This window comes from Actinia tenebrosa, unplaced genomic scaffold (genome assembly GCF_029948245.1).
Source record: "Actinia tenebrosa isolate PJP-AT-01 unplaced genomic scaffold, QUT_ActTen_1.0 PGA_scaffold13__45_contigs__length_12533684, whole genome shotgun sequence".
Classification (NCBI taxonomy): domain Eukaryota; kingdom Metazoa; phylum Cnidaria; class Anthozoa; order Actiniaria; family Actiniidae; genus Actinia; species Actinia tenebrosa.
Genome location: NW_028292573.1, coordinates 7,952,727 through 7,976,263, shown reverse-complemented (window position 1 = coordinate 7,976,263; position 23,537 = coordinate 7,952,727). Strand labels below are relative to the sequence as shown.

The window sequence follows — 23,537 nt, the reverse complement described above, 5'->3', positions numbered from 1 at the left end:
GACAAGTGAAAATCATTTATATCATTTATTAGTTTTCCATAATGAATAATATTCTTCATTCTATTTGATATACAGTCAATGTCATTAACGTTGTCCACCGAAAACAGACATTAACACATTTAGACATTTAGACTAAAAGATATATCACGTGTTTCATTATGTTTTCTTTGCCTTGTGTGCGTCAGCCTGAACTTTAAATGTAAAATTCAATTCGTGAATCCAAAATCCAGAATGCCCCGACCATTTAGTGAGGATTTAAGATGGAGAATGGTATTTCAGCGTTTGTTTTATGCCAGAACGTTCGAGTAAACACGTGATAGTATTTCTTTTAGTATATGTCTAAATGTGTAAATGTCTAAATGTGTAAATTTCTAAATGTCTTTTATCGGTGGACAACGTTAATGACATTGACTGTATGTTATGCTGTTCACTACAATACTGTCTCTTGTGGCATCTATTAAAGAAACAAGCTAGATTTGCAGCATACAGCTATTTCAAAAAAACACTGAGTAATAATGATAGATAATAACTAATGTATGTAACTTTTTACCTTCCCCCTCTTGTTCGCCAGGCTTTCTAAACCTGTGAATTCGCAAGACGTGTTCAGAAATTCTTCTGTCATTGTCAGGGTCCATCTGTAGTAATAACATAGATTTATTTATTACCTTGAATGATCAATATGTCTTAATCCTAATCAGGTCTCATATGAAGTCAAGCCTACACCCAAAGCCATGACTGCACACAGTCACACCCACACATAAAATTAACACCCTTGCTCAAATCTAAATCCCCTCTCACACAAAGCCACCCCAACACACAAAGTCATGCCTTTGAAGAGTGTCAAGCCTACACTCAAAGCCATGCCCATACACACAGTCACACCCACACAAAAATTTAACACCCTTGCTCAAATCCAAATCCACTCTCACACAAAGCCATCCCAACACACAAAGTCATGCCTTTGAAGAGTGTCTCCATACCTGATCCAAGACGATAAACAGCAAGTCAAAACGGGACAGCAAAGAATCCTGCATGCCAATGTTATCCATGGGATTCTTGTATTCGTCATACTGAAAAACACAACCCATGCGTGTTGAGTTACATCATCGCACGACAGCTAGCAGTCAATATTTTAATAACTTTGTCAGCCCCATCCAAGTGATATCATATTCTAGTATCTTACCCTTCCAGAGACAGGGTTAGCAGCAAGCACACTACATCTAGCACACAACAGGGTGTGTCCCAATACATGTCCCTTTTTCATACACCCCATTCAAGTGATATTATATTCTAGTATCTTACCCTTCCAGAGACAGGGTTAGCAGCAGCAAGCACACTACATCTAACACACAACAGGGTGTGTCCCCAATACATGTCCCTTATTCATACACCACCATCCAAGTGATAGTATATTCTAGTATCTTACCCTTCCATAGACAGGGTTAGCAGCAGCAAGCACACTACATCTAACACACAACAGGGTGTGTCCCCAATACATGTCCCTTATTCATACACCACCATCCAAGTGATATTATATTCTAGTATCTTACCCTTCCATAGACAGGATTAGCAGCAGCAAGCACACTACATCTAGCATTCAGCTTGGCATGGATTCCAGCCTTGGCAATAGTAACACGGCCTTGTTCCATCACCTCATGGATCGCTGTCCTGTCAATGTCACTCATCTGAATTATATATTAAAGATATTCCATTATGATCAAATCCTGGTTGATCTAAGTTAGGTCATCCAGTTGTACCTTGTCAAACTCATCAATGCAAACCACACCCCTGTCGGCAAGTACCATGGCTCCTGCTTCCAGATGACGGTCACCTGTCAATCAATACAAAAAATATAATTATACTTCATTTTGGATTTCCCAGCAAAAATTTCCCTTGAAAATTTCAATCACCTCCCATAGGGGAGGTACACAATATATCCTCAACAGGCCCTTCCTACCCCTTGGAAATTCCAATCCCCCTCCATGGGGGAGGTATGGATATTTTCTGGTACTACACAATATACCCTCCTCAGCCTCTCCGCCCCCCTCCATGGTGGAGGTATACCACAATATTATTACTGACCTGTTTCAGGGTCAGTAGTGACGGCAGCCGTCAGACCCACCCCTGATGATCCTCGACCAGTGGTTGGGATGGCTCTTGGCGCACAATGTAGAACATATCTAAAAACATAGCAGAAATTTTAATATCCAAGAATTAATTATCCAAGAATCTCAAGTATTTGTTGAAGATGGTTGCTGTATTGTCATGGATGGTTGGTATTAGTAAAGTTTATAAAACAACTGTCATAGATAGAAGTAACTGTGCAATCGGTTGGTGTTTCCCAGCTACTAGTTACTACACGCAGGGTACCATTACAGCCCTTTCCAATCACATGCATGAAATTGTACATTTCGCTGATGCAACAAACTCGATTTTAGTGGACTTCAATCAAGGCGTTTTCACTACATTACATAGGCATGTGCTGTTGTAAACTTTGTATTTTCCTGCAATGTCATGGAAACACTTTGATTGATGTCCACTCTTTCATTGAGACAGAAATCGTACTAAGCCTTGTAACTTGTAACACAGCACAGTGTTCGACTTTTCTCCCTTAGAGAAAAGATATCACCCACGGACCCCAACAGCTGCTTTATATTTCATTGACTGACTGTGTTTTAGCAATGGTTAGTCTTTGTATTATAGTGGTTAACAGATCTAAAATACCAAAGACGTGGGTTCAAGTCCTGCCAAGAGCATATAATATTTTCCTAGTAAGGCCAAACAAAAAATAAGTGTATTTCCTGTTGTGCAACTGACCCTAATTTTCTTGCCAATATTTGCCGACCCTAATATTTTTTTTTTCATTTCCAAAAGCACCACAGGGTTCCCAGTAAGCTGTTGTATCAGTAAGAAAAAAAAATCCGACCTACTGAACCCAATTATTATTTTCTCATGCAACAGGAAACACACTTATTTTTTTATTTTGCCTAATATTTGTTTACATTGTAACAATACCTTAGCATTTGTGACTTGGCAGTAGAAGGATCGCCAATCAGAAGGATGTTGATGTCTCTGTTAATAATAACAATACGTTATTTATATTTGATAATAAATAATAATAATAATAATAATAGTAATAACATAAAATTTTTAACAAACGCATTATACAATGTTTATATTTGATAACAGTATACAGTCTTGCAATATATGACGATTTGAACAAGGGACAGGGCCTTGCATGTAATACAGCATACAATTAATGCACCATTGGGAAACAGTTGGCATAGCATGAAAAGCGCTCGCCTCTCCCCAATACGACCCCCCTGGTTTGACCTTCAGACTAGTCCTATGTGAGTAGAGTTGTTTGTTGGTTCTCTCCTGTGTAGTATGTGAGTAGAGTTGTTTGTTGGTTCTCTCCATAGTAGTATGTGAGTAGAGTTGTTTGTTGGTTCTCTCCTGTGTAGTATGTGAGTAGAGTTGTTTGTTGGTTCTCTCCTGTGTAGTATGTGAGTAGAGTTGTTTGTTGGTTCTCTCCTGTGTAGTATGTGAGTAGAGTTGTTTGTTGGTTCTCTCCATAGTAGTATGTAGTAGAGTTGTTTGTTGGGTTCTCTCCTGTGTAGTATGTGAGTAGAGTTGTTTGTTGGTTCTCTCCATAGTAGTATGTGAGTAGAGTTGTTTGTTATTTCTCTCCTGTGTAGTATGGTGAGTAGAGTTGTTTTGTTGGTTCTCTCCTGTGTAGTATGTGAGTAGAGTTGTTTGTTGGTTCTCTTCCATAGTAGTATGTGAGTAGAGTTGTTGTTGGTTCTCTCTGTGTAGTATGGGAGTAGAGTTGTTTGTTGGTTCTCTCCATGTGTAGTATGTGAGTAGAGTTGTTTGTTGGTTCTCTCCTGTGTAGTATGTGAGTAGAGTTGTTTGTTGGTTCTCTCCTGTGTAGTATGTGAGTAGAGTTGTTTGTTGGTTCTCTCCTGTGTAGTATGTGAGTAGAGTTGTTTGTTGGTTCTCTCCTGTGTAGTATGTGAGTAGAGTTGTTTGTTGGTTCTCTCCTGTGTAGTATGTGAGTAGAGTTGTTTGTTGGTTCTCTCCATAGTAGTATGTGAGTAGAGTTGTTTGTTGGTTCTCTCCTGTGTAGTATGTGAGTAGAGTTGTTTGTTGGTTCTCTCGTGTATAGTATGTGAGTAGAGTTGTTTGTTGGTTCTCCTCCTGTGTAGTATGTGAGTTAGAGTGTTTGTTGGTTCTCTCCTGATGTAGTATGTGAGTAGAGTTGTTTGTTGGTTCTCTCCTGTGTAGTATGTGAGTAGAGTTGTTTGTTGGTTCTTCTCCTGTGTAGATGTGAGTAGAGTTTGTTTGTTGGTTCTCTCCTGTGTAGTATGTGAGTAGAGTTGTTTGTTGGTTCTCTCCATAGTAGTATGTGAGTAGAGTTGTTTGTTGGTTCTCTCCTGTGTAGTATGTGAGTAGAGTTGTTTGTTGGTTCTCTCCTGTGTAGTATGTGAGTAGAGTTGTTTGTTGGTTCTCTCCTGTGTAGTATGTGAGTAGAGTTGTTTGTTGGTTCTCTCCTGTGTAGTATGTGAGTAGAGTTGTTTTGTTGGTTCTCTCCTGTGTAGTATTGTAGTAGAGTTGTTTGTTGGTTTCTCTCTCCTCTGAGTATATGTGAGTAGAGGTTGTTTGGTTGGTTCTCTCCTGTGTAGTATTGAGTAGAGTTGTTTGTTGGTTCTCCTCCTGTGTAGTATTTGAGTAGAGTTGTTTGTTGGTTCTCTCCTGTGTAGTATGTGAGTAGAGTTGTTTGTTGGTTCTCTCCTGTGTAGTATGTGAGTAGAGTTGTTTGGTTGGTTCTCATCCATGTAGTATGTGAGTAGAGTTGTTTGTTGGTTCTCTCCTGTGTAGTATGTGAGTAGAGTTGTTTGTTGGTTCTCTCCTGTGTAGTATGTGAGTAGAGTTGTTTGTTGGTTCTCTCCTGTGTAGTAGGTGAGTAGAGTTGTTTGTTGGTTCTCTCCTGTGTAGTTATGTGAGTAGAGTTGTTTGTTGGTTCTCTCCTGTGTAGTATGTGAGTAGAGTTGTTTGTTGGTTCTCTCCTGTGTAGTATGTGAGTAGAGTTGTTTGTTGGTTCTCTCCTGTGTAGTATGTGAGTAGAGTTGTTTGTTGGTTCTCTCCTGTGTAGTATGCGAGTAGAGTTGTTTGTTGGTTCTCTCCTGTGTAGTATGTGAGTAGAGTTTGTTTGTTGGTTCTCTCCTGTGTAGTATGTGAGTAGAGTTGTTTGTTGGTTCTCTCCTGTGTAGTATGTGAGTAGAGTTGTTTGTTGGTTCCTCCTGTGTAGTATGTGAGTAGAGTTGTTTTGTTGGTTCTCTCCTGTGTAGTATGTGAGTAGAGTTGTTTGTTGGTTCTCTCTCTGTGTAGTATGTGAGTAGAGTTGTTTGTTGGTTCTCTCCTGTGTAGTATGTGAGTAGAGTTGTTGTTGGTTCTCTCCTGTGTAGTATGTGAGTAGAGTTGTTTGTTGGTTCTCTCCTGTGTAGTATGTGAGTAGAGTTGTTTGTTGGTTCTCTCCTGTGTAGTATGTGAGTAGAGTTGTTTGTTGGTTCTCTCCTGTGTAGTATGTGAGTAGAGGTTGTTTGTTGGTTCTCTCCTGTGTAGTATGTGAGTAGAGTTGTTTGTTGGTTCTCTCCTGTGTAGTATGTGAGTAGAGTTGTTTGTTGGTTCTCTCCTGTGTAGTATGTAGTAGAGTTGTTTGTTGGTTCTCCTCCTGTGTAGTATGTGAGTAGAGTTGTTTGTTTGGTTCTCTCCTGTGTAGTATGTGAGTAGAGTTGTTTGTTGGTTCTCTCCTGTGTAGTATGGAGTAGAGTTGTTTGTTGTGGTCTCTCCTGTGTAGTATTGTGAGTAGAGTTGTTTGTTGGTCTCTCCGGTGTATAAATGTGAGTAGAGTTGTTTGTTGGTTCTCTCCTGTGTAATTAATGTGGAGTAGAGTTGGTTTGATTGGTTCTATCCTGTGTAGTAGTGAGTAGAGTTGTTTGTTGGTTCTCTCTGTGTAGTATGTGAGTCGAGTTGTTGTTGGTTCTCTCCTAGTAGCTATGTGAGTAGAGTTGTTTGTTGGTTCTCTCCTGTAGTTAGTATGCTGAGTAGAAGTTGTTTGTTGGTTTATCTCCTTGTTGTAGTATGTGAGTAGAGTTGGTTTGTTGGTTTCTCTCCATGTAGGTTAGTATCGTGAGTAGAGTTGTTTGTTTGGTTCCTCTCCTGTGTAGTATGCGAGTGAGTAGAGTTGTTTGTTGGTTCTCTCCTGTGTAGTATGTGAGTAGAGTGCTTGTTGGTTCTCTCCTGTGTAGTATGTGATATGGAAGTTGTTTGTTGGTTCTCTCCATAGTGAGTATGTGAGTAGAGTTGTTTGTTGGTTCTCTCCTGTGTAGTATGTGAAGTAGCGTTTGTTTGTTGGTTCTCTCCTGTTAGTATGTGAGTAGAGTTGTTTGTTGGTCTCTCCTCCTGTGTAGTTAGTGAGTAGTGTTGTTTGTTGTCTTCTCCTGGTGTATATATGGAGATAGAGTTGTTTGTTGTGTTCTCTCCTGTTTGTAGTATGTGAGTAGAGGTTGTTTGTGGGGTCTCCTCTCCTTGTGTAGTATGCTGAGTAGAGTTTGTTTGTTGGTTCTACTCCTGTGTAGTATGTGAGTAGAGTTGTTTGGTTGGTTCTCTCCATAGGTAGTATGTGAGTAGAGTGTTTGTTGGTCTCTCCTGTGTAGTATGTGGTAGAGTTGTTTGTTGGTCTCTCCATAGTAGTATGTGGAGTAGAGTTGTTTGTTGGTTCTCTCCTGTGTAGTATGTGAGTAGAGTTGTTTGTTGTGGTTCTCTCCTGTGTAGTATGTGAGTAGAGTGTTTGTGGTTCTTCAATAGGTTGGGAGTAGCTGTGGTCTCTCCTGTGTGAGTATGTTGAGTAGAGTTGTTTGATTGGTTCTCTCCTGTGTAGTATTGTGAGTAGAGTTGTTTGTTGGTTTCTCTCCTGTGTAGTATGTGAGTAGAGTGTTTGTTGGTTTCTCTCCTGTGTAGTATGTGAGTAGAGTTGTTTGTTGGTTCTCTCCTGTGTAGTATGTGAGTAGAGTTGTTTGTTGGTTCTCTCCTGTGTAGTATTGTGAGTAGAGTTGTTTGTTGGTTCTCCTTCCGTAGTGTATTGTGAGTAGAGTTGTTTGTTGGTTCTCTCCTGTGTAGTATGCGAGTAGAGTTTGTTTGTTGTTCTCTCCGGTGTGTTGTGAGTAGAGTTGTTTGTTGGTTCTCTCCTGGTGTAGTATGTGAGTAGAGTTGTTGTTGGTTCTCTCTCCTGTGTAGTATGTGAGTAGAGTTGTTTGTTGGTTCTTCTCCATGATGTAGTAGGTGAGTAGAGTTGTTTTGTTGGTTCTCTCCTGTGTAGTATGTGAGTAGAGTGTTTGTTGGTTCTCTCCTAGTAGTATGTGAGTAGAGTTGTTTGTTGGTTCTCTCCTGTGTAGTATGTGAGTAGAGTTGTTTGTTGGTTCTCTCCTGTGTAGTATGTGAGTAGAGTTGTTTGTTGGTCCTCTCCTGTTAGTATGTTGAGTAGAGTTGTTTGTTGGTTCTCTCCTGTGTAGTATGTGAGTAGAGTTGTTTGTTGGTTCTCTTCCTGTGTAGTATGTGAAGTAGAGTTTTGTGTGGTTCTCTCCTGTGTAGTATGTGAGTAGAGTTGTTTGTTGGTTCTCTCCTGTGTAGTATGTGATAGAGTTGTTTGTTGGTTCTCTCCTGTGTAAGTATGTGAGTAGAGTTGTTTGTTGGTTCTCTCCTGGGTAGTATGGTGAGTAGAGTTGTTTTGTTGGTTCTCTCCTGTGTAGTTATGTGAGTAGAGTTGTTTGTTGGTTCTCTCCTGTGTAGTATGTGAGGAGAGTTTGTTTGTTGGTTCTCTCCTGTGTAGTATGTGAGTAGAGTTGTTTGTTGGTTCTCTCCTGTGTAGTATGTGAGTAGAGTTTTTTTGTTGGTTCTCTCCATAGTAGTATGTGAGTAGAGTTGTTTGTTGGTTCTCTCCTGTGTAGTATGTGAGTAGAGTTGTTTGTTGGTTCTCTCCATAGTAGTATGTGAGTAGAGTTGTTTGTTGGTTCTCTCCTGTGTAGTATGTGAGTAGAGTTGTTTGTTGGTTCTCTCCTGTGTAGTATGTGAGTAGAGTTGTTTGTTGGTTCTCTCCTGTGTAGTATGTGAGTAGAGTTGTTTGTTGGTTCTCTCCTGTGTAGTATGTGAGTAGAGTTGTTTGTTGGTTCTCTCCTGTGTAGTATGTGAGTAGAGTTGTTTGTTGGTTCTCTCCTGTGTAGTATGTGAGTAGAGTTGTTTGTTGGTTCTCTCCTGTGTAGTATGTGAGTAGAGTTGTTTTGTTGGTTCTCTCCTGTGTAGTATGTGAGTAGAGTTGTTTGTTGGTTCTCTCCTGTGTAGTATGTGAGTAGAGTTGTTTGTTGGTTCTCTCCTGTGTAGTATGTGAGTAGAGTTGTTTGTTGGTTCTCTCCTGTGTAGTATGTGAGTAGAGTTGTTGTTGGTTCTCTCCTGTGTAGTATGTGAGTAGAGTTGTTTGTTGGTTCTCTCCTGTGTAGTATGTGAGTAGAGTTGTTTGTTGGTTCTCTCCTGTGTAGTATGTGAGTAGAGTTGTTTGTTGGTTCTCTCCTGTGTAGTATGTGAGTAGAGTTGTTTGTTGGTTCTCTCCTGTGTAGTATGTGAGTAGAGTTGTTTGTTGGTTCTCTCCTGTGTAGTATGTGAGTAGAGTTGTTTGTTGGTTCTCTCCTGTGCTTAGAGGGTTTTTCTCTGGGTTCTGCGGTTTTCTTCCCTCTGCAAATATTAACTTGTAAATTCTAATTTGATCTAGAAAGCATGCATGTGAGCATATGCATATGAAATATGTGCATTAAAAATATCAAGCTTCATTAGTTTTATTTAAGTTTACCATTTTTTACCACTAGGCTTATCAACTATCATTGGCTCACCCTCTAAGTCTGGTGCCGTTTTCAAGGATCTTTTCAGAGCCTCCAAGAAGGAGGCAGAGAACAGCTTTCTTGATGTACTCATGACCATGAATGGATGGCGCAAGGGATTTGGACAACATCTCAAACACATCCTGATATAAAATGTATCTGTTAGCCAAGAATGGATGGATGGATGGATGAGATGGATGGATGGGATGGATGGGAGGGATGGATGGATGAATGGGATAGAGGGATGGATGGGATGAATGGGATGGAGTATCATGACATCGCTATATTTCATACCTGTTTGCTGCGGCTGAACTTCTTGATCTTTGCAACGTCTGCTGCAGAGAAGTTGGGTGCAACTTCTTTGCTCATGACTTGAACATTATTAGCTATCAACACGGTCCTGAAAATAAAACAGACATAAATAACTCGGCTATCCCTCTTTCTTATAAAAAAAGAAAGCTGCATGTCTTTGTTAAGGGACTCCCATCCAGGGTAGCATGGGTGGCACAGCACTTTCCTCTCAACAATTCAACGCCACACAAGCTTTGATTTCCACATAAAAACATTATGAAGAGCATCAAAACTTCCTAATAGACCTCTTCAGCTTGGGGTAATATTTTCCCATTTCAGGCCACGTGTCATTCCCTTGAGAATAAGATTCTTTGTTTGAGTTGTATCCATACTCATGTGTCTTCTCATGTGCAACCGTTAAACAAAGAAATGATACTCCAGCGAATGACATGTGGTCTGAAATGGGAAAACATTACGTCAGAGCTGAAAAGATCTATAGTTCTGGATTCCATTGTCTTACCAACCTGAATGTACCCGCTGTGAATCCAGCCTTCTTTGACGGCAAGCAACGGAAAGTACCAACTATTTGTACTCTATCCCCAGGCTGTGATCAATTAAACAATAAAGAAAACAGTTTATTACAGCTGCCAAATGACATGAAGTGTTCACCCCTTACACTGCATTATTCAGTTTATTATTGGATTCTTGGTTATTTCAGTCTTAAAGGGCACTTGGATGAAAATGGATAAAAATTGGAAAAGACTATAAACTTAGTTAAAAGTATCTGTATGGCCCCAATAGTATCCAAGCAACATATTTTCTTTACAGTAAAATGTCTCAGATAGAAATTATCAATTTTATTTAGCATATAAATTGTGAGTAAATGACGTCATTTACTCAACCCATTTTCTTTTCTCTTTTAACCCAAAATTTCTCAACTGCAAGTGGCTCCCAGGCAAAAATTTTCACTAGTCTGGTTTACATAATCATAATTGAGTCAAATAATTATCCACAAATACTTCAATTATTTGGACTTTGAAAAATTGGGATGTTTTCATCCAATTTAAATTTTATCGACCCATGTATCACTCCGAGCACATTAGATGATTGCCGCATGTTGGAATGTAGTCAAGCTCAATGTTGATTGGCTAATTTTGCACTATTTTGACAGTTTATCATTTTTTGTCTCAAATGTGCCATAATATATTTTTGAATACATTGACGGCAATTGAAAATGAAGAATTAATTATAATCCAATAATAAATTGAATAATGCTGCTTAGTGGGACACGCTATAAAGCATGTGGTGGTTGGCAGAATATGAGAAGTGGATACAGAGAGCAGTGCACTGCTCACAGCACAGCAAGCAATTTTGTGAATTTTTTTAATGAAATACAAATTAGATTAACTGTTATTTTGTATACAAATGACCAGTAGAAAGTGTGCATATGTGCTGTGTGCTCTCATAATTCACACCCTCCCAACAAATCAGAATGCAAGATTCACAACTGCTATTTTATAAATGAGAGTGAATATTGCACTGGACTTGGACAAAATGTTTGGCTAATATGTACCTTGCATTTATCGACAAGATCATTATCGGCGATGATGTCCACTGATCTGGGTAACTGCCCTGCTGGTGCCCTCTCTGGCATTTCCTGCGAGAAAAAATAATATTAAAATAATTCACTTTTATTTCATTATTTTTGTATATTTCTAATCAAACACTAAATCTCACTGATAATAGACCAAATCCTATTGGTCGTATGTCTGGCCCATTTCAGACCACGTGTCATTCTCTTGAGAATAAGATTCTTTGTTTGAGTTGTATTCATATTCATGTGTCTTCCTCATGCACAACCATTAAACAAAGAAATGATACTATAGGAAATGACATGTGGTCTTGAGAATAAGATTCTTTGTTTGACTTGTATCCATATTCATGTGTCTTTTCATGTGCAATCATTAAACAAGGAAATAATACTCTAGGGAATGACACGTGGTCTGAAATGAAAAGACAGTAAATTAGGCATATATGAGGCTTAAAATGGCTGATCAGTCACCAGTCAAATTAGTTTTAGCTCAGAGCTACCGTGTTTCTGGCTCAACATTAATGGTCATAATGACTTTGAATTTCTGGATTTCTTCAAAATGAATTTCTTTGCAAGGCAAAGATTTGACTGAACAAGATCTGATTCTGGCTGGACATTGTTTTTCAACAACATACCATAACACTCCATTACCTGAATAGTGAATGTTTGATGATCCCTGTATGTTGAAAGGCCATATTCAGTCTCTAATGGATTCCCATCTTCGTCCTATCATGATGCACCATCATTAATAAGTCCATTTGTAAAGACATCAAATAACGTTTGTAAGTACACTGTAGATTTTCGTTGATGATAATATTTTTTATTATCATATAATTACCAATGAAATATCTATTTTTCTCTATTTCGAAAAATTGATATCTTCACACATGAAAATAACACCATTGCGATGGCTATTCAAAAATACACGGAAAGAATTGCCTGAAAAAGCCACAACATACTTTCATTGATAATTATATAATAAACAGAATATTACATGGGCGCTTGGAGATACGAAATTTATCTTCTCGTGTTGAAAATCTCTCACTTGTTCGCTGCGCTCACTTGTGAGAGGTCTTTTCAACACTCGAAGTTAAATTTCGTATCTCCGCGAGCCCATGTAATATCCTCTATTTATTATTGACTATTATTATTATTATCATTATTATTTGATTTTTTATTTGATATTTCATTTGATCATGAAGCAACAGGGTTTTCGTTAAGTTTCGTAATAGGAGAAAATTGCATATCCTAAATGTTACCAAGTAAATGTTACCAAGTAAATGTTATGTATTCTTTTAGTTGCTAATATATCATATTCTATAATTTTTTATTAGCTTTGCCTTGAGTTTAATGGTTTTAATGCTAGGCTACTGGATTTAGAGTTACTAACCCAATGTCTAGTATCTGAACAAGATAGTGTCAACGGTACTATCCCCTCCCCCCAAAAAAGTGTCATAATGTGAGTGTCTTAGAGCCTGACTATCTACAGTAGACAGATCTTTAAAGTATAAAGGCCAACAAACCTTTGTGGGATAGACAGAGCTTGTTGGTGCTGCATCTAGTGATGTCATATCTGTATATCTTCTCACTAGTGTTTTCTTGGTCTTAGGACAGTAATGCACGCTGCGTACCACCTTGGGTCTGACCAATGAACCTGGTAAAAGCAAGTCAAGGTTGATATTGAATGTTGATAGATGTAGGGATAGTGGTGGTCTTACGAAAATTATACTATGATATTATAAATGATGATGATGGTGATGGTGATGCACGTGATCCTCAGTATAATTATATTAAATGTAGTTTCATGTTACTAATGTATTCGCTTCTTGCCACATGCTCTAGTAAATGCTTTCATGAAACACACTTAAAAGTCTCCAGTCTATTTTATATACTTTGTGGCAACCATACAGTGGTGGTGTTGCTGATGATGGTGACGATGATGTTGATGATGATATTGATGATGATGATGATTATAATATTATTTATATAGTTTTATGCATTGCTGTTCTATTGCCCCTAGATGTAAAAGCATGTTGTGCTGTGCGCATACCTTATGTCAGTAATATGTATGTTTCCCAATCATATGAAAATTGCTCTACTGCATGGTTGTCTGAATGTTAAGTAGTGTCGTGCACAATACTTACATTTTGTAATGATTCCCTCAAGGCACACTACAGAGCCAAGAAATCTTGAAGATAGCGATCTGGGGGTGACATGTTTAGAACCAAAACTGGGGGCAAAATAAATGAAATGCAATGTTGACTGCTGCTTTATAAAATAATATACTAATATACCCCTTGCAGTACGGCAGAATGCAGCTCAATAAGAAGGACAAAACAACAAATAAATAAATGACCTTATTTAATGTGGAGAGTACACTTAGCTAACTGCTGGTTCACAGTGTAGTCCACAAATTAATAAACTGAAATGAATTAATGATAAAAGAAACATAAAGTGTGTTAAGAATCCCAACTGGCAAGGAGGCAAACCAGTTGGCTATTAACAAGTATGGTCGAGAAACTGAACCTGAACTAATCAGAAATCAGGACAAATACAGTTTCAGCTAGTGGCCACAGAGGGATTGAACATAGCACCATCAGATTGCGAGACCGTTGCTATGACCACTTGACCATGCTGCCTTCTCAAATAGGTTTAGAAACGATAGGTATCCAATTCTCAGGAGATCAAAATTCTTTTGTTTTGTTCTCCAAATTGTGATCCTTTGACATCACATGCAAGGAGTCTATCGAATGAATGGCCTTACCTTCCTTCAAAACCAATAAAGAATTCTTCGTATTTTTTACCGTAAGCTGTATCAACGGTGCCTACAAACTCCTTTAATGCATTCTGAAAAAAAATTAAATATGGTGGTCATCCAGCTAATCTGAAATAGTGACACAGAAATGATGTCACGCAAAACTGAGATGTCATAAAGCCTGCGAAAATTGACCAGCGAAAAATAAAAACATGCCTGCTTCACTATATAACCCTGTATAAGGTGGACGTAAAGGATCCACTGAAGACGCTGGTGATGACCATCTTCAGTGCCCGTGCTAACCAGCTGCCTTATCAATTGGGCCACAAGGCCTGTTAGGCATCAAGCTGTCCACCCAGGATTGGTAAACGCATCAGAATTAGAATTAGAATTAGAATTGCAATAAAAATATAAAATTCACTCATTATTGTGTCCTGTTATCAAGCCCATGTTAGCAAATTTTTTTTTTTCATTTTGTTGCCTGAAAATCCATAATTTCAAGAGGAAACGTAACATCTCAGTTTTAAAAATTTTCTTGGTTTTGAATGGCTAACATTAGCTGGATGCAAGTCAAAATAGGATTCATGTGTCAAATCTCCTTTTTACCCTGGGAAATCAGAATTCAAGGGGATGAGAAATAACATATAAAACACCACTACAGATAAATAAAAATCTAACAATTAAATGTTACCTGAAATGCCAAAAGCTCTTCAAATCCTTTATTTAGTAATCTGGAAAACAAATATACATTGGTGAATAATTCTATGTTTTCCCATTTTCATAAAATACTTCTGTATTTCTTGATAACGAGATCATTTGAAACCCCAAATTTCAGTCTCTAAACATCAATGATGAAAAGGTAAATTATACACCGTGAAAAGATGAAAAAACTTACTGACGTTTCAGACGCTAGTCCTTCGTCGGAGTAAATCTCTTTTACTCCGACGAAGGACTAGCGTCCGAAATGTCAGTAAGTTTTTTCATCTTTTCACGGTGTATAATTTACCTTTTCATCATTACTGTTTCATTAGAAACACCGACGCAGCTCACACTAGTTTTTAGCTAGTTATATCTCTCTAAACATCAACAAACTGTTGGGTTGTAAGCATTCCCAAGAGAGTGAAAAGACAAAAGCATGGCGGCCATTGTGGTGCGAATAACAATGGATACTAATAAGAAATCTTTTGTTAAATGGTACCAGCGCTCCCTTGAGAGGCCGCGATGATGTAACATGCAATCGAAGAATACCAAAGATAAAGTAAAGAATGCAAATTTCAACAAATATTATTCAAAGAAGTTCCAAATGCTGACAGCATATCATGTGGACATTATATTACACTCATATATTTGGGTCAATTTCAATACATTTTGTTGTATTGACCCAAATGTTTCACTTTTAAACAATTGTTGTTTGAAGGCAATAGTGTGTAACTCTAATATCTGCTATTCTATACTCACAGGTTTGTTCGTTTCTCATTTTTTCGCCGCAGGTCATTGACATTCACAATCAGACGACATTCATTTCTAGAGATCATGTCCCTCACTTTGCCATGGTACACCCCTTGATCCTCCTACAACACAGCAACAATAAATATACTTCAATATAAAACTACTGCGTAAGGTGTTGTTAGGAATCAGTCATTATTTAAGATGGGGGGAGTGGGGGTGGAGGAGAAAATGAGGGGCCCTCAAATTTTTTTTAGTGTAGTAGTGTTTAGCAAAAACGAAGATTGGGAGGATTGGGAGGATTTTTTAAACGATTGAAGGGGGTGCCCAAAACACATGAATGCTATTAGGTTGGGGTCTGGAAAAAAATTTTAATTCAAAAACGTTTCCACCCCCACCCCCCTCCAACTTAAATAATGACTTGTTGCTTAATGGACTTCTTCCACAATATGGTGGCAATCTTAGAATGAAAGGCATGATGGGGCATGGTGGGTGTAAATAAATAGAGGTTATCAGTTGGCTAAGCATCTGATATGGCCGGGGTTTTTTTATGAGTGACTGAGTATTTACAAAATATAAGTGACAAGTAAAAATGCACAGCCATATCAGATGCTTACCTACTGATAAGTTGTTTATTATTTAATTCTGCAAAGAAATGCTCAAACTCCCTCTAAACCTTATCGTACCCAGCGCGAGCAAATGACAAGTGCTGATGCGGTCTCATATCAGGAATGGTCTTTTCCCATATCATCACACACATTCTTTGCATAATCAAATTGATAAAGCTATGTTATAGTAATGATGCTGATCAGTATTAACAGCTCACCACAAGAGAAAATAACAAAAGATGAAAATTAAGACTAAAAAAATATTTAAAAAATTATTATCATTATTATTATCACTTGTGTGATATAACATGAGTCGTGAATATTCATAAGGTATAGTAAACGTTAAATTTCACAACAATATTTTGAGAAATATTTTTTTTCAAACAATCGATCTAGCTGTCTTTCATTTAACTTTGAATAATGTTTAGAATCATGGAAGATAAATCGAAAACATTGAGGAAAAAAACCCAGAAAATTTGAAAATCATTACGAAGAAACATGTGACTCGATGACATATTTTCCCGGGAAAAATAAAGTTCCAGTTAAAACTCTTCAGTGGCAAAGATTAGTTAAAACCTTAACATTTTCGCTAGAAGGAAGGTATAGAGGTGTTATAGCGTTGTTCAGAGGGAGATCGAGTGACAAAAGAGTTAACTTTGAACACATTTTCTAACGTTGTACAAACTTCAATCAACAGCCATCGCGAACACATCAAAATATCTCACAAAATAAACTAGAAAGTTAACGAAATCCTACTTACATCGTCGTCAAGGAAGTCAAGATACTCTCTCTGAATCCCTCTGAGGTATTGCTCGTTGTCTAAACTCATGATTTTTGTTGAATTTTGGAAGAATTCTTCAGTAAAACAACGAGGTTTATGTTCACTTCAACACGAACCAGCTCTGCTCTTCACCCACGTGATTAGATTTTCCCGCCAAACTCGAACCTTTACCATATATGGAATAACTTACACAGGAAGCCCACTTTAAGGGGATGTTTTCCTTGTAATTTTCTAATATGACAACTTCTAATGACCACAAACTTCTCAATAGAATTATTATTAATGAGCTTAGATTTCTTAGATGTACAATTTGTCAAATATTTTTGCCTTAAAGACCGAAAAATGATAAATCAGCCTTTATGATTATAAAATATTTCAAATTAATAATTTAGTAATTTCCAATTTGTATCTTTTTTATGAGATGTCAAAAGTTATTCTATAAAAAAAATACAAATTTAATAAAGCACTAGAATTGTTTTCTCAAATTAGGATTCCTGCTTTTTCCGACTAATTTACGACAAACTCTCGAAGTATAAGAGTAAAGCTCGGAATGCATTCGGGTAAATTTCGTGGTTCTTCGTTCTTGTTTTCAAAATGGCTGGCGAAAAAGTGATGAAAAATATAACTGGGGTATATGGAAGACTTTTTGATCACAGATCAGTGATTGGAGGGGAATGTAAATACTTCCTTAGAGAATTTGAAGGCAAGAGGAATGATCGTGAAGTAGAGAGGTTAACAGAAACTCAGCAAAAACTGCATCAGATCGAAGATGTGATACCAAAGTCTATCGACCAAGCAGTTTTGCTTGAAGACTTGAAAGAAAAGTTGAAAACTGCAAGACAAAGCTGTCATAATATTCTTGTTAAAGAAGAGGAAGACACACACCAAAAACGAAGAGAGAAGATCAAAGAAGAAGCGAGGAAAGATTGGGAAAATTTTCAACAAGAAATGATTGAGGAGGAGGAGAAAATCAAAAAAGAGTTTGAAACAGAAGCTCAAAAACTTAGAGAAAAATATGGAATAACAGAAACCAAAAAAGAACATTGAAAACTATTCCAAAGTACTAAAGTAAAGAAAGAAGGCAAAGATTAGTTTAAGAAAAAGACTTCTTTTGGTTGGCTGATGCAAAGTATTTTGTAAAACAAATTCAGCCAATCATAGGCAAGCATTTTCACAAATAATAATAGTTATTATTATCATTTAATTCAGCAAAGAATGTGCGTGATACAGGAAAAGACCATTCCTGATATGAGACCGCATCAGCACTTCTCATCTGCTCGCGCTGGGTACGATAGGGTTTAGAGAGAGTCTGAGCATTTCTTTGCAGAAGTAAATGATAAACAACTTATCAGTAGACTAACCATCTGATATGGCTGTGCATTTTTACTCATTACATGTATTTTGACTCACTCAAATACTGGACTGCTTAGCCGACTGATAACCTCTATGTATTTTTACACAAGTGAATACAATTATTTCAATAAAATTAGTCATCAAAAACCTAGAAAGCTGTGATCGCTGAGAACCATGGGGAAATGTTTTATATCAAACAAGTAAAGCTTTTGACACAAACTGCAATAGTTGAGGATGCTCAGAGGAGGTTAACTTGTAACTGGTAGAAGATCTCAAGTCCATCACAGTTATCAAGTGATTGAAACATGTAAAATGTATCTACCCATAATGCTTGCCGGTCTCAGCTTTGTAGCTTTTCAGGTGACTAACTTTATTGAAATAAGTTTGTAATAAATCCAGCCTACAGGTGAATATAGCATGCATATCTCTTGCAGAGATAAATAACATCTTTAAAAAAAACTCTCTCTCCGTTATTTATTCAATTCACTTATGTTAAAAATACTTGAAGATTCACATCTCAATAAATATTCCTTGATATTCACTGAGCCTGAGGCAAATAACTGTTTATTAATGCATTAATAGTGAATAAAAAACAAATGGACATGCCCAATGCTACTGACAAGCAAGGTCTATTCAAAACACATCAATTTGATTGATGGCATAAAAACGTAGGAGACCCAGAACAAGAATGCTGTTTATAACATTTATAATAATATAATTTAAATAATTGGATTAACAGTGGAATCCACAGAGTGGCTCTTCTTCCACTGTATTCCAATTAAAATTTAGAAGTTGATTTTTACGGAGAGAGGAAAGTCAGAGAACCCGGAAAACGGTCGAAGCACAGGAGAGAACCAACAAGCAACTCTACTCACATACTACACAGGAGAGAACCAACAAACAACTCTACTCACATACTACACAGGAGAGAACCAACAAGCAACTCTACTCACATTATTCACAGGAGAGAACCAACAAGCAACTCTACTCACATACTACACAGGAGAGAACCAACAAGCAACTCTACTCACATACTACACAGGAGAGAACCAACAAACAACTCTACTCACATACTACACAGGAGAGAACCAACAAACAACTCTACTCACATACTACACAGGAGAGAACCAACAAACAACTCTACTCACATACTACACAGGAGAGAACCAACAAACAACTCTACTCACATACCACATCAAGCTCTGCTTCTCCAGAACTTTCAATAATATTTGTAGTAGGTGGTTAGTCCTAAAAAGTAGGGGGATGAAGCCACTGGTGTTTGTATATAACTTTATTTGGCAATGAATTAATTTTTAGTCAAAATAGCCTGCAGTTTAAGGTGAAGTATCCGGTGATAAACTGCCGGTAGCCACCTCATATTGAAAGCTCTGTTCTCATTGGTAAGAGGCAAGCACTCTCACCGCTGGATGAGGACAAGCTATCAAATCCTAAGGGTTCTAAGAGTATAGCCAAAACAAAAGAATATATGCACAACATGTAGAGAATTAGTTGTTTACCTCACAGAAACATTACATTTGGTTCCACATCAATTAATTTAATTTACACCTTCAGGTTCCAAACTGTTTGAAAATTCTCAAGCTGGCAACCAACTTCAGAACTTCAAAAAAAAGTTCGTTATGACCTTCTTAGCTTCCTGCCGAAGTTGAGAATGTTGTTGGCTTCTTTTGCAGCAAACAAACTTGATTTTTAACCAAAAACTTCTGGGTTTCCTTTCAGATATTCTGGATCAGTTCGGACTGTAAAAACATCTGCATTTTGAAAGATTACATAGCATGTTAGCAATTTCTCTTTTAATTCCTAACTCTGTTGAATCATGTTTTTTCCCTAATTTGATCATGCAAATAGCAGCATGATGCTTCAAGCTCTCCTCCACAATCTAACAATTTATTATCCCAAGGTGTTTGATAGCTGTATACAGTTTAGCTTGGTGTAATGTTTTCCCATTTCAGACCATCTGTCATTTCCTAGAGTATGATTTCTTTGTTTAAATAAATAAGTGAAATTAAATTGACTTTATTTAACGAGGGTGACATACATTACTGGTAACCCAGTAGTTTCCATTATGGCCCTCCTACAATTAATTAATGAAACTGAAATGAATGATCAAAGAAACATAAAGTGTGTTAAGAATCCCAACTGGCAAGGAAGCAAACCAGTTGGCTATTATCAAGCATGGTCGAGAAACTGAATCTGAACTAATCAGGAATCAGGACAAATACAGTCTCAACTCGGTGTCCACAGCAGGACTCGAACCCGGCACCACCGGAGTGTGAGACCGATGCTAAGTTAACAGTTGCATATTTGATCATCAGAAGACTTAAGCTTGTGATTATGGATCTAACTAAAACGAATAATGACACATGGTCTGAAAAGGGAAAAATTTATACCCAATCCTAAACTACCAAGTTCTTCTAATGATAATAATAGTAATAATAATAATAATAATAATGGGGTTCTTCTATAGCACATTATCACATGTCTCAATGCGCTTTACAGTGCAGTGGAGGACTTTACGGGCTACATGTTAAGGCACTATTAGCAGCCGTGTGGCTTACAATCATGAGTGATTTATTAGTACGTTAGTGTTGTGCCTCCAAATTGGGATAGGCTGTTGAATGGGGAGACAATCCCCTACTCTTACACGAATAAGATAAGATTTAATTTTAAGATTAACTTCCAATAATAACAAATGATAGCCTCATGATATATAAGTTTTTAATTGTTGTGACAGATGTTCCACTACTTACAATTAGTGAACTATGGTTTGTGTTTTAAGTCATAAAAATACCTCTTGTACAATCTAAGACCATTAAGTAATATTTTAAAAATTTGCTAACTAAAAAATTTAAATTAATGTAACTAAAAAAGGGTTAAACATTTGACAATTAATTAACAAGTTCACAGGTAAATGTGAGGTAAAAACTTTGTCTTCTCTATGTAAATGGAATTTCACTAATGACCTTGAAGATATAAATCTCAATTCCTGATGTTGAAATAACTGTCCAAAAGCTAGGACAAGTACAAATCAAACTTATTTAGAAGGAGAATTAGTTGTGGCTTTTACCTCACTTGAACTTGCATAGGACACTACATATATTGATAATTTTGATAAAAGTATACCTATCTAAATAAAGTATTTACACAATCATACATATGATACACAGTTATATAAATAAGATATTTACATTAGGGAATATTCACACTTGAAGATGCATTGCTTTCATTCCGTGATGTAGGGCCTGCCCATACTGTATGTGCATCTCAAGTCTTGAACCTTAAAAAGGTCATAAGTAGTCGACATTTTTCTAAATGTTATAACCGCCGCATGCGTTCTTTACTCTTTCTACTCCCTACCAAATTTTCTGTTCCTTTCCTTCTAGTCTTACTTCTTGTTTCTATTCTCTCACATGGGTTATCTAATCCTCTACAAACTTTTTCTTTATGGGTCTTGGTATCTTGCAGACACACCGAACAAAATTCAAGTCCACATCTTTGACAGCAACAATGACTACCAAGTACTCTAGCATAGTTAGACGGTGAACAGCATTTTGGACAAGGACGAAAGTTTTCAGAGGGACTAGTTACAGGTGTAGATATTTGTTGCTGTAAAATCGGTAATTGAGTTTCCCTGCTTGTTTTCGCTACACTTGAAGTGACCTTGTTCGCATCAATATTTACCAAGGGTGTCCTTTTGATCTGCTGTGAAGACAAGTCTGGTTTTACACTTGTAGGTGAACCAAGATTTTCCTACAAAAACATAATTATGGAAAATGAGGATTTTTGAAAGCCTTGTTTTCTAATGTATAAATATATCTTGACTTTTTCTTGACTGATCTAAATAAGAATATGCCTATCAAACCCTGAACTAACAACCTCTGGGCTGATCTAAATCAGGGTACAGCTAACTCACAGATTGAACCCTGAAATAACCTCTGGGCTGATCTAAGTCAGGGCATGGATAACTCACAGATCAAACCCTGAAACAACCTCTGGGCTGATCTAAGTCAGGGCATGACTAACTCACAGACCAAACCCTGAAACAACCTCTGTGCTGATCTAAGTCAGGGCACAGCCAACTCACAGACTGAACTTTAGCATGTTAAGTTTTGCAGAAGTGAGTGTACTACCACTAAGCCACACACAAAAGAAACTTGTCATGGCTAATCACCACCAAAAATACACCAGTGGTGCAATTCAACGGGGTCAAAGTCAAAAGCATATATAAGAAAGTGCCTTTGGCAGTGGCTATACAGTCCATGTATAAGTCCCCGGAGCAGCAGCTCAAATCAATTTGAATTGATTCCTATTGCAAGGAAATTTATAGCATAAATAACAATGAAATTGGATCGTGCCTCCTTTTTTCCTTCCCTCTGGACACAAGCAAAAAACAGAGCTGTACTAGGAGGGCAATAAGAATTTTTAATTTTAAAACTGTTCTTGAAACAATCTTGCTACATATTAGCCAAAAATTGACTCACAAAGGAATAAACAAATATGATTTTCTCCGTTGGAGGGAAATATACAAGAGAAAAGACTAGAAGAGTCATTTTTATTATTGCTTTGGTGCTGGTGCAAGAAATGTAGTGAAACATACCTTTCCTTTCAGAATGCAATACTCTTTGCGCTGCAATAAATAAAAACTCAACCGATCGCGAATCTGAGGCTCTTCCTTAACAAAACTCCTCCAACTCTTACTCACTGAAGCAAACCTGTAGAATTATTATAAAAATAAATGTTGATCAATAATCATTTTGAATTTGATGTGCAATTCAATTTTGTGAAAACAACGCGTGCTTTGTTGAGATATTTGGCGCGAATTTGCTTCTACGAAAAAAAGAAAATCAAAAAAGGCACAATCGCTGCAATAGAATAAAACTGAGGGATCAGTACTAACCTGGAGAGTTCTCGATCGTTCAGATGTTCACAAATACTTCGACATATCTTGAAGCAGTTGCGTTGTACTAATTCTGTAATTAAATCTATCCTTGTCCTTCCGATCTTGTCTCTGTGTAGCAAAGGAGATCTCAAACTCCTTGAATCAGAAGATATCCTTGTTGAGTAATCATCAAAATGTAGTTCAAGCTTTAGTGGATCTTCATGAGTAGAAATCCCAAAGTTTGGTAAGGATTTCCTTTCCAAAGACGGAGGAGGACTCAGAAATACAGACGAAGACTGATCTTGTGTTGGCGTGACTCTTCCAAAACTGTGAGTCTTTTCATCGCTTTCTGGCGTTAAAAAACAGCTTGGAAGAGTAGCAAATTGCTTCATAGTGTTCTTTGGAGTCTTATTTTGCTTGATTTCTGCTGAACTCATGATAATCGCGAGAGATTTTTGGGGAAATTAAGGCAAAATTTAGGCAGTCAACATTGTTTGATGGCGTTTTCCATGTTTGATTTCAAGAGTTTTTGATTTCTGCGCCACGAACCACTTCAGCCAATCAGCGATCAGCATCTCAACCCTCCCGTTAAAAAAATACCACAGGTAACCCATATCAAGTATTTTCTTCATAATACTAAATTTCATTTATGACAGACTCATTTTTGTAACATTTATTCACGCCGAGTCTTGTACGTCTCGGTTTATTAATTGAACATTGTTTTCGTGACTAATAACTAAGAACTGAGATAAAAACTTTTAAATTGTCAAATTACACAGGAAGCCCATTTCGAATTCTCGTACCCAGAGCCTTCTCAGAAAAATCAAAGGTTTGAGAAGGTTTTGGCAACGAGAATGGATAAAATTGTCAAACAGCATTATTGAA

At 37.3% G+C, this 23,537-nt stretch overlaps 3 protein-coding genes across 3 annotated transcripts in view; 1 reads left to right on the top strand and 2 right to left on the bottom strand.

The window, feature by feature from the left end:
- The window catches only part of LOC148911745 (zygotic DNA replication licensing factor mcm3-like), a 28,583-nt gene extending 12,071 nt beyond the window's left edge, over nt 1-16,512 (bottom strand). Inside the window, exons 1-17 of the mRNA XM_089029036.1 lie at nt 16,382-16,512; nt 15,026-15,138; nt 14,259-14,298; nt 13,577-13,659; nt 12,957-13,042; nt 12,336-12,466; nt 11,464-11,538; nt 10,795-10,878; nt 9,746-9,825; nt 9,225-9,330; nt 8,943-9,073; nt 3,016-3,072; nt 2,083-2,180; nt 1,758-1,831; nt 1,551-1,685; nt 981-1,070; nt 551-635 (exon numbers count right to left, since the gene is read on the bottom strand). Coding sequence (XP_088885162.1) covers nt 551-635; nt 981-1,070; nt 1,551-1,685; nt 1,758-1,831; nt 2,083-2,180; nt 3,016-3,072; nt 8,943-9,073; nt 9,225-9,330; nt 9,746-9,825; nt 10,795-10,878; nt 11,464-11,538; nt 12,336-12,466; nt 12,957-13,042; nt 13,577-13,659; nt 14,259-14,298; nt 15,026-15,138; nt 16,382-16,450 — 1,537 coding nt within the window. The 5' untranslated portion in view covers nt 16,451-16,512. The remainder of the gene's footprint in view (nt 1-550; nt 636-980; nt 1,071-1,550; nt 1,686-1,757; nt 1,832-2,082; nt 2,181-3,015; nt 3,073-8,942; nt 9,074-9,224; nt 9,331-9,745; nt 9,826-10,794; nt 10,879-11,463; nt 11,539-12,335; nt 12,467-12,956; nt 13,043-13,576; nt 13,660-14,258; nt 14,299-15,025; nt 15,139-16,381) is intronic.
- A 477-nt stretch (nt 16,513-16,989) lies between these two features.
- LOC148911744 (biogenesis of lysosome-related organelles complex 1 subunit 5-like) lies at nt 16,990-18,377 on the top strand. The gene has a single exon (XM_089028628.1). The coding sequence runs from the start codon at nt 16,997-16,999 to the stop codon at nt 17,447-17,449; it is 453 nt and encodes a 150-aa protein (XP_088884754.1). The 5' UTR covers nt 16,990-16,996; the 3' UTR covers nt 17,450-18,377.
- A 2,344-nt stretch (nt 18,378-20,721) lies between these two features.
- Nucleotides 20,722-23,142, bottom strand: LOC148911743 (F-box only protein 5-like). Its single transcript, XM_089029224.1, has 3 exons — nt 22,671-23,142; nt 22,371-22,485; nt 20,722-21,523 (listed from the first exon to the last, which is right to left on the bottom strand). The coding sequence occupies exons 1-3, from the start codon at nt 23,087-23,089 to the stop codon at nt 21,089-21,091; spliced, it is 969 nt and encodes a 322-aa protein (XP_088885350.1). The 5' UTR covers nt 23,090-23,142; the 3' UTR covers nt 20,722-21,088.
- Nucleotides 23,143-23,537: the final 395 nt, after the last annotated feature.

Excerpts from the sequence above, each read along its gene's own strand:
- LOC148911744 (XM_089028628.1), top strand. The coding sequence starts at position 16,997 with ATGGCTGGCGAAAAAGTGATGAAAAATATAACTGGGGTATATGGAAGA.
- LOC148911743 (XM_089029224.1), bottom strand. The coding sequence starts at position 23,089 with ATGAGTTCAGCAGAAATCAAGCAAAATAAGACTCCAAAGAACACTATG. Across the intron at positions 22,486-22,670 it reads AACGATCGAGAACTCTCCAG|GTTTGCTTCAGTGAGTAAGA; the intron begins GTTAGTACTGAT and ends ATAATTCTACAG. Across the intron at positions 21,524-22,370 it reads ATTGCATTCTGAAAGGAAAG|GAAAATCTTGGTTCACCTAC; the intron begins GTATGTTTCACT and ends ATGTTTTTGTAG.